The sequence below is a fragment of the Phalaenopsis equestris genome, unplaced genomic scaffold (assembly GCF_001263595.1).
Source record: "Phalaenopsis equestris unplaced genomic scaffold, ASM126359v1 Scaffold227203, whole genome shotgun sequence".
Classification (NCBI taxonomy): domain Eukaryota; kingdom Viridiplantae; phylum Streptophyta; class Magnoliopsida; order Asparagales; family Orchidaceae; genus Phalaenopsis; species Phalaenopsis equestris.
In genome coordinates this window covers 2,699-17,400 of record NW_018245200.1, presented here as the reverse complement: position 1 = coordinate 17,400, position 14,702 = coordinate 2,699, and the positions used below count along the sequence as shown (strand labels likewise).

The window sequence follows — 14,702 nt, the reverse complement described above, 5'->3', positions numbered from 1 at the left end:
TTTTCTCCCACCCACTTAGTTTCTTGAATACATAAGATATTAATTTTCCTATGAATCATAATATCAACTAATTCCATTAATTTACCATTGAGAGTGCCTATATTCCAAGAACCTATCCTAATATTAGTTTCATAGACTAACTTCTTTACCCGCATTCGCCCGTAATGTGGGAACCCTTGCTTATTTAACACTACACCCGGGCACCGGTGTAGCGGTCCTTGCACACTTTTCACTGTATTCAGGCTATACAGCGCGTCGTTTCTAGAGACGCCCTAGCACTTACACAATGAAATGGTAAGAATACATATACATTAAATAAATTAAAAATCTATTATGAGCTGGCTACATCAACTACATTTTTTTTTAATACAAAAAAAAAAAGAATACTATATCATAATCTTATAATAATGCTCACTATAATTATAATTTTATTAAGCTCATATTTACATTTTAAACCCTATCAGCGCGCACTCAGTCCAGACTGTCCATTGTAATTAAGCTACAAAGAGAAGAGAGTAACACCAACAATGTCTTCACCACATTTAGCTCTCGTTTTCACGAGAGGTGATTAAGTTGCCTCTTGCTCATTGACATAAACAAAGTGGTATCTCTCTACTTATCTTCAAATTCATATTGAGAGAAATCCTTAACGTGCATCTCTTTTAAAAGCTTGGTAATTTTTTTTATCTACGTGCTCCCATTAATATATGTTGGTCTCATCGAACGAGGTAAACTTTTATTTCACATTCTCTGATATCTAATGTATTTTCTCGCTCCTTTTCATTGAAACTTTTCTTACTATCATGGCGAAATAAGTACGTACACACGCAACATTTTTTCTTATTCCTTTCTCACCTTCTTTTGTATTCCTTCGCATATCAATGGTCTCATCCTCAGTCCAATCCTCCCCTCCTCTTTCTCATCATTTCCCCATTCCAACTTTATTATATGATCTTCCCATACTCAGTTCAATCCATGATAACTCTAAGAGCACATAGTGATTATTGTATTAGGCACTTGCCTTTTTTATATTAGGCACTTGCCTTTCTCCATCAACCCTACGAGGACATCACCCAAATCTTGCTTCTCTCTGTACTCGACTCATCCGTAAAATCAATGAGTTGGAAGAGCTCAAGTTCGAGCAACACGTTTGAAACCTAATAATTTTGGTCGAGTAAAGATTGACATATTATTTACACCGCTAGGTAACCTAGCTATTATGCTACATGTTCTAATGCCAACTTTATCACAACCAAAGCAGCTATTAAATCCTTTCAAACAAAATTTTGTCATTTAAATTCTTAAAAGGAAAATTTACACACATACCACTCAATTCTTTTGTTTATATATATTTATATATATATGTCACGTCGGTGCCTAGCCCAAGGATAATTGTCTTTTGTACGCCTAAGGACAATTTAGTTGTTTATAATTATTATTGTTTGGTATAAATAGAGACTTATTTTGTTTAGAGTTACGTGGATCATGAGATTGTTGTTGTGAGACTTGGGCTCAGGGTTGGTAGAAATTTCCTACCTTTAAAATTGTAGGAATTGAGAGATCACACACCTCTAGAATTATAGGTGCTTATCTCTATGACTTCGTGAGAGTTATTAGTGTTGTATTACTTTGATTTGGTACTCAAGAAATAAAATGTGTTTACACTAATTTCTGTGAAAAAACATGCTGATTTTGATGCTGAATATTATCAAATTGGTATCACGGCATATTTTCAAAATTAAGGGATCGCAGTGTCCGAAGTTCTACACAGTTTCCAAGCATCAAAATACATACACGAATTTAGGGATTGCCACATTCAGAGTTCCGCGTAGATCAAAAACCATGTACAAATATTTCAAAGCTCATAAGTTCAGCTTAAATAAGTTCTGAAACTGTACAAGGAGCAATGAAAGCCAAGAAAATAGATGGCTTGGAGAAAAAAATAGAGGAAGAGAAGAGTCAACCTAAATGTAGAATGGAAAAAAGGTCTGCCATCATAAGGATAGGTTTTTTTTCCATGGAAAACCGAATGGAAGGCCGTCTTGAGAGGTTTTCTTCGAGGGATAACTGAATGGAGGACCGATTTGAAAGTCTTGAGGGACGATAAAGAGACTCATTGAGATGCAATCCTAGACCCCGCCTGCGGCTTAATTTGCAAAACCTAACCAAAAGTTGACCAGAGAATTCGGAGCCAGATCGAACGGGAAAGAGATCTAATGTAAGGACCATGAGGATAAAAATATCCAACATCACGAACTTCTCCCTAGGGCTACAAAGGGAGGTGGATTAGAGATTTCAGATAGAGGGGGTTAGGCTAAGACATAAAGGAGAGGTTATGCAAGGGGTTGGAGGAGCTCGAAGAAAGAATGAGAGAGACCAAAATGGCATATGACTATGTTCGGAGGGAGTTTCATCCTAGATACATGGGGGGGAAACACCAGAGGAAGAGGACCTCGGTGATGCTTGGTTTGGGAAGTTGAAGATACTGATTTTCGAGAGAGAAGACACACATGGGTGGGTATATTGTGTAAATCGATACAGTGAATGAACTAACTGGGGAGGAGAAACTCATGACAATAATGTTATGTTTGGATGGAAAAGACCTAACACGATTTAAGTGGGGGGAGGCTAGATACCCAATCCGTATGTGAGAAGAATTTAATGATCATTTTTTGGAACGTTTCCGAGCCATTATGGAAGGAGATCTATACGAGCAATTCTTTGCCTTGAATTAGAGGTACTGTCATGGAATATAAGAAGAGATTTGAGCTATTGTTGGAATGACTGAGAGGGAATTTTGATGCAGGATTGAAGGAAAATTTCAGGAAGGGCCCAAACCTCGACATACGGGTAACACTCCAACTATTGAGACCACGAGGATTGAGGGAAACAATGAAGCTAAGCTAATAGAGAACTAGAACTAGATGGAGAAGGCCAGTAGAAGCATCACCAATGGAGCGTCGTATCGAACTGCTACAACTACGACAATACCAAAAGCTTAAACATGGAACTTCAAAGGAAAGTTGCACGGGGCAAAAATAATGTGTCATGGCCGGGAGCGACACTCAAGTGCCTTACAAAAATAAAGTTTTAGGAGAAGCAAGCCAAGGGATTGTGTTTCCGATGAGATAAGAAGTTTATTCCATGACATCGTTGTAAAGATTGAAATTACAAGTTCTCATAGTGTGTAACAAGGAGACAAAGGGTGAAAAATAGAAACAACTGTAGTGACGAAGGAACACTAACTTTTTCTCACCTTGAGGACAAGGTATCTTTGGGGGAAGGGAGATATTTTTTATCGGTACCAGCCTGAGCACAATTTTGTATTTTGTATGCCTAAAGACAATTATTCCTTTATCATTATTGTTGTTGGGTATAAATAGGCTTATTATGTTTAGGTTTAATGGGATGCATTAGATTGTTGTTATGAGTCTTAGGTTGTGAGAGATTTCTTACCTCTCGAATTATTGGAATTGGGAGAGATCGCCTACCTCTTGAATTGTACAAAATTGTCTTTATGTATGTATATGAGTTATTAGTGTTGTATTATTTTGATTTGGTGTTTGGGAAATATAATTTATGTTTGTCCTAATTTCTATGAAAAAACAATGCCGATTTTGACACCGGATCGTATCAATATCATACATCTAAACTTTAATTTTTACGCACAATGCCACCTTCCCTCTACATCTTCCCTATACATGAAAAGATGTGTTTCACTTTTTAAAAGTTAAAAATAGTAATATTTTTTATGAGATATGAAAGAATTGAGTGGTAAAAATGTAATAATTAAAGTTTACGTGTTAGAAATGCCTTAAAAATGATTAATACACAACTCTAGCCATTCCATTTGTGTAATAGTTTCTACCTGCAACATAATAGGACCACTTAAACCATGGATAGAACGTTACAAGTTACCACCATTGGGTGCTTACCTTCAATACCATATGACTGGGACGTGAAGGATATGCGAACCAGACATCATTGAGTTCCACTTCACTATCTTTTTCACTATAACAAAACAAAAAACTCTAATAATAAGGATGTAAAAATAAATATGGATGAGATAAGACTTAGAATCAGCACATAAAGGTTTCAGCTTTTTTATGAACTACCTAGCGGGACATTTATCGCCAGATTTCGGCATAGTTGAGGCCCGATCGAGAAGCTGAAAAACTCTCCGGCTCGCACCTGCAGCTTTCATCATTGTCGTATACAATCCCGATAGGGACGAGACTGACGAACCAACTGCAGTTACAATAATAGAACAAAGAGGCCGTCAAAAGGTCATGATATATAAAAATCAATTATTTATGCAGTTCATCATATTAAGTTCTTGAGAATGCAGATCAATTTTGGGAAACTTACATACGGATAATTCTTATGTATTTACATATCACACACCTAAACTTCCATATTTACATATGTATACCACTTTGGTGCTTTAAACCTATGCATGTAAAGGTGAAATTCACTGCTAAAAAGTGGTAACAGTGCTATTTCTGGTGTGATATAAATGATTTGAGTGCTATGTGTGTAAATATGAAAGTTTAGGTGTGATATGTAAAATCAAATATTTTATCTTCATGGGAGATTTTCATTTTGCTTGATAAAATATACCTGTAAGGCTGTAAAGGATGAAAGAAGTCAACTCCCCAGTTGTCATGGATCCCTTGATGGTGAGGTTGGCTCCATAGAGTACTACAATGGCGACCGACAACGTGGATGCTGCATTCATTCCACCAGAAAAGAGACCAACAACTTTCTGAAACAAATTCATTTAAGGTTCAAAATCCAAGTATCTCATCCACAAGTGTAAAAGTGAAAATCATAACTCACGGCTTGCTTGAGACCGAGCTTCAAGGTCTCATCCACTTTAGCTGAATAGCGAGAAATTTCATATTCCTCCTGAGCGAAAGACCGTACGGTGCGTATAGCTCCAAAACTTTCCTACAGAGGGGCGTCATATATGAGCTTAAGTTATTATTTCATTTGCCTATCGCATATTTTCTTAAAAAAAGTACATTTAAAAGACGAAAAAGAATAACATGAAGAATTCAGGTTCTGTACAACAACGCAGGAAGAAGGCACATCATTGTTCAAAAAAAGAAAAATCTAGGGACTTCACAAAACTTGAATAAGGCTGTCACTCATTGAGGGGGCAAATTAGAGCTGTGCTTGACTGATTCCTCGAAACATAAGTGTATAATAGCTACTGCATGCTATGTGGAAGAAGCCTGATATGAAAAAGCTAGATCAAACTGTTGACCTCATTTTCAGTGAGGTCTTAGTCTCCTACTCTTAGAACCCAGGATCGAGCTTTAGGAGTTCCTTATTTACCATCCTAGTAGACTAGTAATGGAGCCCACCTCCCATAGAACTTCGAGCCATATTTTAACTCATTTTTGTGCAGACCTCGCTTAAGTAGTCCCAAACACTTGACTCTTAGTTGCAAGAGCTAAGGACTAACATGTAGAGGGCCCGAAAATGAGTTCTCATAGGATCAAACGGCCTTAGGTGAACCATTTGTGACTTGAACACTCGCGAACTCCACAATTTACAGACTCCCTACACCAGACAGGATGTTGACTTGAATTGACATAACTGTCGGCAAACTTGTTTATACGACCTCAAATGACGAAACGGACCGCGCAGACGCATTCGAAACGTTTACTATAGCTAGAAAGAACACATATATTGTTATGACCTCACGCGCGAGCAATCAATACAAAAATTGATGCACGCTTTTTTAAATTAGCGAAGCGCGGGCCCAGGCTCAACCCAGGTTTAACTTGAATTCGATTTGGGCTAGACTGGGGCTGAACAAGGGTTAAACAATTTTGAATTAAAATTTTTTGAATTTCAAATGACTTATTTAATTTCATCATAATTAAATTCATTTGAAAGTTATTACCAGCCAAATAAAACTTCTCTGCCTATGAAAATCATTTAAACCCCCGTCAATTGTTTTACGTAATGCCTCTCTTGACTATACAATTCGGCCCCGCTCCTATTCGAAAAAAAGAACTCTTCCCCTCACCTGCTCACTCTCCTGCTCCTTCCTCCCCCTCTCTGCCTCACGCACCGAAACCCCCACGATCGACTTCCTTTCTTCCTCCGCTCAATCACGCTTGTCTCTTCCTTGCCAGAGACATTCAACGCCCTCTCCTCCAGTTTGAAGACTCCTCCCGCTCGCCAGCTCCTCTGCTCCCGCACTCCTACTCGCCTCTACGAACCGAAGCATTCAGCCCCGCTCCTCTGCTCGATTCGGCTCCCTCGCTCGCCCGCTCCTCCTCCGCTTGCCAGCTCCTCTGCAACTCGATCACAGCTCTAGCCGAAGCTCCTGCTTGCCTCCCTTGCTCGACCATCCTTCCTCGCTCGACCAAAGAAGCCCTCGACTCCTCTCTCTCGGCTTCACCTTCCCGCACCGAAAGCTTTGGCCGACACTCCACTTCACAGGCAAAAGCATAGTCGAATTCCCTCCTACTCGCAGCATTTGAGCAATTGAGATTCTCGTTACCGCAACTCTCGCTCTCTTCCAGGGCTGCACTGTTCCCTCATCCTTCTAAAGTGTATTCGGTAATATCTACTGTTGTTCTTTAGCACTTTTAAATATAAACTTTTCTAGCATTTATCTGAAAGAACGTTCGCTACATGTCATAATATTTTGGCATTAAAACTTACGTTCAAGACAGAGATCTGAAACAGTTATCTTTAAGCTTTTTAACGGTATATCAATGATCAAACTTTGGCAAGCAATAACAAATTTAGGTTTTATTTTTGGTAGTATTATGCTATGTTTGTAGCAAACCATGTTCTTGGAGTTGATTAGAATTCAACAGGAAGGCTGAAATTCCTGCACTCATATGCTTACAATTCAGTTGATTTTCTTTAGTCAAGGAAGAATTACACACACATCACATGATTCTCATGGATTTACATTTATAACAACTTAAGTAATTCCTATACATGTACATCTTTGCGCACATGCGCTAGAAGCCGTATCAATGTTGTTTTGACATACTACAAAAGGTTTGGGTGAAGTAATGTAAAATTGAGACTTAGGTGTTAAACATGTAAACACAAAACACAATAGGGGTTGCGGGGGATGCATGCGAGGACCCGTTTGATCCTTTATGCTGGATTGTTTGGTATTGTTGTTTTGAGAGGATCAAGATACTGTTTTTGAAATCAAATGGGTGCTGATTGGAGACGGTTTAAGCCACGTTTTGCGCTAAATTTTTCGCTGTTTTGGAGAGGGATTTGGGGACTTTTAAATTGTCTTTTTGGGACTGTTTCGAGGATGTTTCCTTTATTGTTTGGAGAGTTAAAAGTGTTGTTTAGTGGCTTTAGGAGTGCTAGAAAATACTTGAAAATTGCTGGGAGAGCTGTGGGGTACCGTGTCAAGCTTGCTAGTCACTGTCCAGATAGCTGTTATCCGGAGTCGTAGGAAGCCGTAGGATCACTGTTCGGAGTTCCTAGCTGCTATTTGGATTCGTACGAAGCCACACAAATGTTGTGTTGTGTTGCATATTGCTGTTTGGATTCGTTAGAAGCCAATAAAACACCGCACAAGCTTGCCAGTTGCTGCCCGGAGCGGTAGGAGGTCGTATGATCACCACACGAACTTGTCAATTGCTACTCGGAGCCGTAGGAGGTCGTATGATCACCGCACGAGCTTGCTAATTGCTACTCGGAGCCGTAGGAGGTCGTAGGATCACCAGTTGCTGCTCGGAGCCGTAGAAAGCCGTAGGATCACCGTTGAGAGTTCCTAGTTGCTGTCCGGAGTTGTAGGAAGCCAGAGGATCACCTGTTTGGAGCTCCTGACTGCTATTACGACTTGTTCTGTTATTTTTTACACTAAAATTACTGCTTTCTTCTTTTTTTTCTTGCAAATAATTTAAATTCCTTGCAAATTATATTGTGTTTTGTGAGCTAAACACGCAGCAGGGATAACAATAGCAGATACGTCAGGTACGCAAGTACATTTTATTTATTATTATTATATCACTGCAATTTACTCTTGCTCTAATATATCATACATGTTTGATTGCGATTTCAATTTAAAAACAAAAAAAATTCAAAAAATTCAACAACATTTTCAAAACAAAACAGTTTTTTTTTCAAAAATTAAACAACATTTTCAAAACAAAAATAAAAAAAACACAACACGTCCTTTTGAATTTACGGGAGTCCCTCAAATGAGGTAACCCACGGTTGCTAGCGAGATCTTCCCAGTTTAAATGAGTTGTTAAGCTCATTTAAACTAAGTAAATTTAAAAGAATATAGTGGTGTCGGAACGAGAGAGCCGTGAGATCCTAAAAGGTATCGCTCTAATCAATTTTAACCTCCCTTATAATGCTTGAATGACAACAAAAACAAAACCTTGAAACACACATGGTAAAAACTTTTGAACCTTAGACATTAGGACTGCTACCTCAACAAAAAGCTTGGAGCCAGCTTTGTGCAGCACGACAAGAAGCTTGGATCAAGCAACAAGATGATCTTCTTCAACAATCTCTCTCATTAGTCTAAATAGCAACCCATATGACTTCGAGATAGCTCGCCCAACGCAATGTAAATCCTCACACCCTCTTTAGGCTCCTGTACAACCATGTTGTGCAGCGTAAGTCCTAACTCACCTTAGGTTTTGAGGTTGTCGTGTGGCACGATGTAAACCCTCTTATCTCTGGCTATTTGCATAATCGAATATTATGCAAATGTAAGTCCCAAATAATAAAATTAGCAGGATTAAACATTTTAATAAAATCATCTCCAAAACTCAGCCACATATTAGGATAGTTTGGGAAGTCACTAAGATTTTTACTCAGGATTTGTGACATCCCCTACCTCTTTCTTCCTTTAGACTCCTAAAAGTAAATGTCCCTATTTAAGTCACTCTCACTACTCTTTCCACATCCTACCGTGAAAATCTAAACCTCAAATTCTTGAAGACCAGTACTTCTGATTATTTTCGAGAGTTTTCTCAAGTGACCCCCGTCATTTGTGATGTAATTAACTATAGGGATTTGTCTCTATAAGATATTTGAAACCAAGATAAAATAAACCCTACATAATCTTTTTTATTAGATAGAAGAACTTGTCGGTCACACATCAAAGGTTCGCAGACCAAACGGATGTCACAAATCTCTTGATTTGCAGGATTGGGTCTATCACCGAGGTATACACTTACCTTTCGAGAAGGTGAAATATTCGCAGTATCGGACACGATTATGCAAACTATTAGACGAATGAGATTCATTTGGTCTTATTTTTTGAAAATTAAAACATATTACTTTCAAAACCCAAATTACATACCTCTTATATTAAATTAAATTTCAAAATTATTTTCAATTTTTAAAAATCAAAAAGATGACCGACACAAACACTCATCAAAATCTTTCATTTGTTGATGTTATAATGTCATAATAAACTAACACGAACCTCTAAATATCATCACTCTATTGGTTTAATTTACTTATTTGTACACTCTAAATACTAATCATTAGGATGACATTTCCAAAATTTTACCTCGCCATCATCAGATTTAACTAGTATAACCATTCCATTTCCTTTATGAACAACCCCACCTCACACCGTTGTTTCATCTCATCTTCGCTTCCAAACACCAGCAATGTTTGGGTTTAAGGGATCCCTAGGGACGAAAATCACTAAGGTTGGTTCACCTAAATATTGATTATTAGGTGTTCAGCTAACTTCTTAACGAATGGATCAAATATGAGCTACTTAGCGAGCTAAGCACGGCTTGTTCAACGATGAAATTTTTTGACAACCCTATTGGCATACAATCTCAAACAAATCTACTCTCTAAATTCATGAAAATTAAAAATTTGAGCATTGGAGGGTGCTCCTTAAAGCACCAACCATCAGATGAGTTGATCTTTTATTTAAGTTGCTTATGTGCAACAAAATGTAATCAAATCTAGACATAATTGTTTCCTTCAACTATTATTGTCATAAAATTCAATTTGTAGCACTATAAAACAGTAATAATTATGTTGTTCTAACCACCTCCATGAAATCAAATTTTCATAAATTTGATCCTCTACCAATTTTAGTTGAAAGGGTCAAGTTCACCATCACCAAATTGGAGACCTCAAACAATTCATTCACCGATAGGCAAAAGCACTTTCAGAATTCAATAAGCTGTCGGCATGCAAATATATACGGTTAAAAACTAAACGATAAGATCCCATCTTTGTGGAGAAAATTCAAACCATAGATCGTATAAAAAATTGTATCCCTTTAAGATGATGTTTTCACAAATTTGAAGAGTGGACTATTAATGTTACACGAAGCAACACGTAAAAAATAAAATTTGCAACATGCATCAAAATGATGAAGCCCAAAAAGATAACAATGTATTATAATATTCAAAAAACCTTTAAGCGCATAAAAAATTTCTCTTAGGACCAGCATGATTGCAAAAAATTACTAGAGATGCATAGACAAGGGTCGAATGAAAAATATCTGTAACACCATTATACTTAATTGATAAGAGAAAGTTAGACACTAAAAACATTTCCACAATGTAATACTGACAAAAAAATTTATAATGATCATTAGAAAAATAAAAACAAACCTCAGCTATTGAAGCAGCTACAGCAGCTGCAGCCTGAGTCTTATGGGAAAGTTCCCGAAGAAAACGCCCAAACTTACGCACAACCACAGATATCACAGGCACTATAACTAATGCCAGCACTGTAGGAAGATAAATCAATGAGTTTGATTTTCATGAACAGCTCATATAAAACTGATATGAATCAATGATGCAAAACCATCACTGTATTTAGATTTACAAAATATTTAATTTACCAGGCAGTCACAAAAGAAACGTGGATGGACAGAGACCAAGATAAAAACTATAGAGTAAAGTGCCAAAATAGTCCCCAAACTATTTTTATTGGGTCATTTCCAAGACTCTCAATTTAGGCTAAAATAGTTCTCACTGGGGAATGTTTAACGAAAAATAAAAAATGATGTAATCAGACATTCACTACAACAATAAAATTCCTCCATTTGGAGGTGAAAACAGATGCATCTTTTTCATTTAAAAATGTTCAAAGATAAAGCCAACTCCTTTCTACGAGTTCGTTAAAACTAGTATATCAACCATTAAATACAAATTTTCTAAAGCTAAATTCAATATTTTCTTGCATAAAGCTAAATACGGGGTCATTACAGGATAATTTCAAAAAGGAGCATTACATACATACAGCCCAATTCTTATGTTTTTACATATCTAACACCTAAAGGTCCTAAATTTTTTACATTTATACCACATGAAACTTTTGTATCACATCAAAATTACGATTAATTTAACTTTTAAAAATTGAAATAAAACTTTCCATGCATAGGTAAAGTGTCATATATGTAAAAATTGATGTTTAGGTGTTAGATATGTAATATATAAAAATTGAACGGTATGCGTGCAAATCTTCCCTTTCAAAAAGACAAAGTTTATCGAGCCACATTGATACCGGAACTAGTATCAAAATAGTGGAAACACAAAAATAAACTTTTATTAGTAGGGAAATATGGTTACAACACAATACAAACTGAAAATAACCACACAAAACATAAGATGTTGGCATCCACATTTGATGCAACATACGCAAAACATCCTCATCGAGTGACACGACATTATAATTAGGTTCTATACCGTCATAGTCGTACTCCGAGTCGATCGTGGTCAAACTAGCATTGCCATTGGTATCCTCCGCGATGACGTTCATTCCTGTGGCATGGGGTTGTATCTGGTTAATACAGATATTCCCGTGATATAGACCGTTGACATGGATGCTCCATACGTGTTCGTGCCTCAAGTTTAAAATCAAGATGGATCAATTTCACGATTGGAACCATTGTGCTCAGCGACATGTGTACGGTTGACCTTTTCAAGCACTTTTGAGATGCATTTCTAACCCCTATGGAGGTCCGAGGGTCATTATGTCCTCATATTTGATCCTCCGGAGGTCCCACGAGGCTCGAAACCCTTTTGACGGACTTTTCCAGAAGCCAAAATTTTCTGGGGATTGGCATGATTGTGCCTGATTTTGGCATGGCCACGCCTAACCAGTGGCGTGCCCACACCAAAGCCTCCTCGACCGACGTGCCCAAGTCAGAGGACGATGTGACCACGCCGGCCAGACAGAGCGCCCGACGTAGCCACGCCAGACCCCAACCGCGACGATTTGAACAGTGGCATGACCATGCCCAAGCCTTGCGTGGACACGCCCCGGAACCTGCTAGTGAGTTTTACCCGCCGGTGAGGCGGTCATGACCAGTGGTCCTCCTTTTACATGGTTCTCCATCCTAAAATAACATAAATGGCATTTGGGGACCATACTAAATGGGGAAGGTGGCTTAAATCCTTTGGGCAAGCCTTTTTAGGAGGATTAACATGCAGAAAATAGCTCATTTGCTTGGATCGGCAGCCATTGGAGTTGGAGAGGCAGGGAAGAGCAAGGGAGCTTTGGAGGAGCTTTTAAAGGGCTTTCTTGGAGGATTTCTTCATCTTCTTCAAAGAGAAGGTTAGAGAAACCAATTTCCCTCATTTTCCTCATCTATTCATTATCTCTTGGGCTCGATCGCCCGATCTTTTGGGTTCGATTGACCTTCCCGCGTTGTTCACCCGCTTTAGGTTTGATCAGCTGTTTCGGCCCGCTTGACTTATTTTTTGGGCTCGATCAGCCATTTCAGCCCAATCACCCAATCTTTTGGGTTTGATCGACTGCCCTACATAGATTACCCACTTTATATCCGATCGGTCGTCCTGGCCCGATCGCCTAATTTTTCGGGCTTGATCGGCGGCCCCGAAATGATTGCCCGATTGCCTAATTTTTCGGGCTTAATTATGTAAGCCACCCACCCTGCTTCCTATGGCACCACTTAGAGTGTCATATGTATTTCATATTGTGCTAAGCACGAGTCATGCTTCCTAGCCCCTGAACTCGTACGAAACAATGTGTGTTCACGTAGAAATGTGGCTCTCATTTGTATGAATCACATAACCTAGCATACTTGGCACTTATCATTTATATATGCTTGTTATTTGCATGTCATATGCTAGTTATCTATCATATGTCTGTTGTATGTCGCATGCTTGACATTTCTGCATGTCATATGCTTGGCATTTTTCATATGAATGTTGCATATTTTGCAAGTTTGCATGTGTGTCTGATGAGTGCCTCTCGGGTAACGTGTAAATCCTCTTTATAAATATCATTTTACTCGATGCAAACTCACTCGTAGCTGGTATCTGTCTGTCGCATGGTGCCCCGGGTCCCCCGAGCAGGTGTGATTTCTTTCCATAGGTAAACTGTTTTACCGGTATATCCCGTTTGTGTGTCATGTCACATGTATCTATTATTGCATTCATTTGTATGATGTGTGTTTCACCCTTTTGGGCGCCCGTTGTGATTACTTTGTGTTTCGGTCGAACAATCACAGTGTTGCCTTCTTGAATGCTAGTATGTCTGTCCATTTTCTTTGATGACTTGTCCTACTCGTTGAGAGAGTGACCCGTTTGTTGATTGAGATGCGCAAATGAGCATTTGCACCAGAGGATTTTTCAACGAACAAATGCGAGTTTTTATATCACAAGCAACAAAGAGCACGATTGTACTAAGGATCCAATTACTCTAAAGTATGTCACATGAGTCACGAACCTGCACTTTATACTCCGCTATTTTTAAGTAAAAAAATGGATATTTTTGCTACTGTAAGCACCGCCTTGCTTTAAAATCTATATATGTTAGGTCATTCAGGAGGCTACCTCTTTTAAATGTCAACCCACTCCTAGTGAAATGCTTTAGATCCCTTAGATCTTTAGGACGAGGTTGGCATTGCGACCCCGTCAAAGTCATACGGTAGCAGTGAATTTATCCTGAGCACTTAGATGCTGGTTAGGATGTCTTTTCATTAGATTGTGTGTTAAGCTATGATTTAGGATGCGAGGTAAAATTATTTCGATGTTCTGACTATAGTTATTTGCTGGTTTGGTTGCCCTAGCCAGACATGATCTTCCTTGTGTTTTTGTGTGTTTACTAAGTGTGGACGTGAGCATTGGCATGTTAGGTGCGGTCTTTTGCATGAGGTCTTGCTATATATATGCACACACATGTGCAATAAAAAGGGGGAGCATGTGTGATTTACATGCTAACTTTTGCTTGCAGATGCTGCTTAGCTCTCCCACCAGACATGGCCCAAATACGTTTGCATGTCATAACCTGTGCTAATATTTTTATGCAAGCCGAGTCATTAGCCCTAGGAGTACTGTAGAAGCCATGATTGTTAGGAGAAACCAGGAAGCTTTTTGCTACACCACTTACGTAGCAGTGATTTCTATGGTGAGAGTTTTATTCAAATCTTCTTGAAGCATCTGTTGATTTAGTATATGTGAGAGAGAAGCGAGTAGCTACCTCCCATTTGCTCATTAATGTGTTGTTTTCTTTGGGGGATGTTCCAGGAAGTTTCTATTCTAGCTTTGTCACTTCTGATTCCGAGCTTGATGAAATCATTAATTTCTTGACCGATTGAAGAGGGGTTTAGAAGGTGAGGAATGATGATAAAATAATTTTTTCTTCATCCAAGTTAAATGCACCTTCTAAGACTTGGCATTACTTCATATCTGCCAAGCCTCTGCCTTCTACAAATTTGAGTGAGGTGACGAGGAAAA

General features: G+C 38.5%; 1 protein-coding gene across 1 annotated transcript in view; it reads right to left on the bottom strand.

Moving 5' to 3' along the window:
• The window catches only part of LOC110037931 (ABC transporter B family member 25), a gene marked incomplete at its 5' end in the record, with an annotated part of 27,423 nt that extends 16,700 nt beyond the window's left edge, over nucleotides 1-10,723 (bottom strand). The window contains 5 exon segments of the mRNA XM_020742671.1: nucleotides 3,936-4,011; nucleotides 4,116-4,248; nucleotides 4,621-4,765; nucleotides 4,840-4,950; nucleotides 10,605-10,723. Of these exon segments, the coding sequence (XP_020598330.1) occupies nucleotides 3,936-4,011; nucleotides 4,116-4,248; nucleotides 4,621-4,765; nucleotides 4,840-4,950; nucleotides 10,605-10,723 (584 nt within the window).
• Between the last annotated feature and the right edge of the window lie 3,979 nt (nucleotides 10,724-14,702).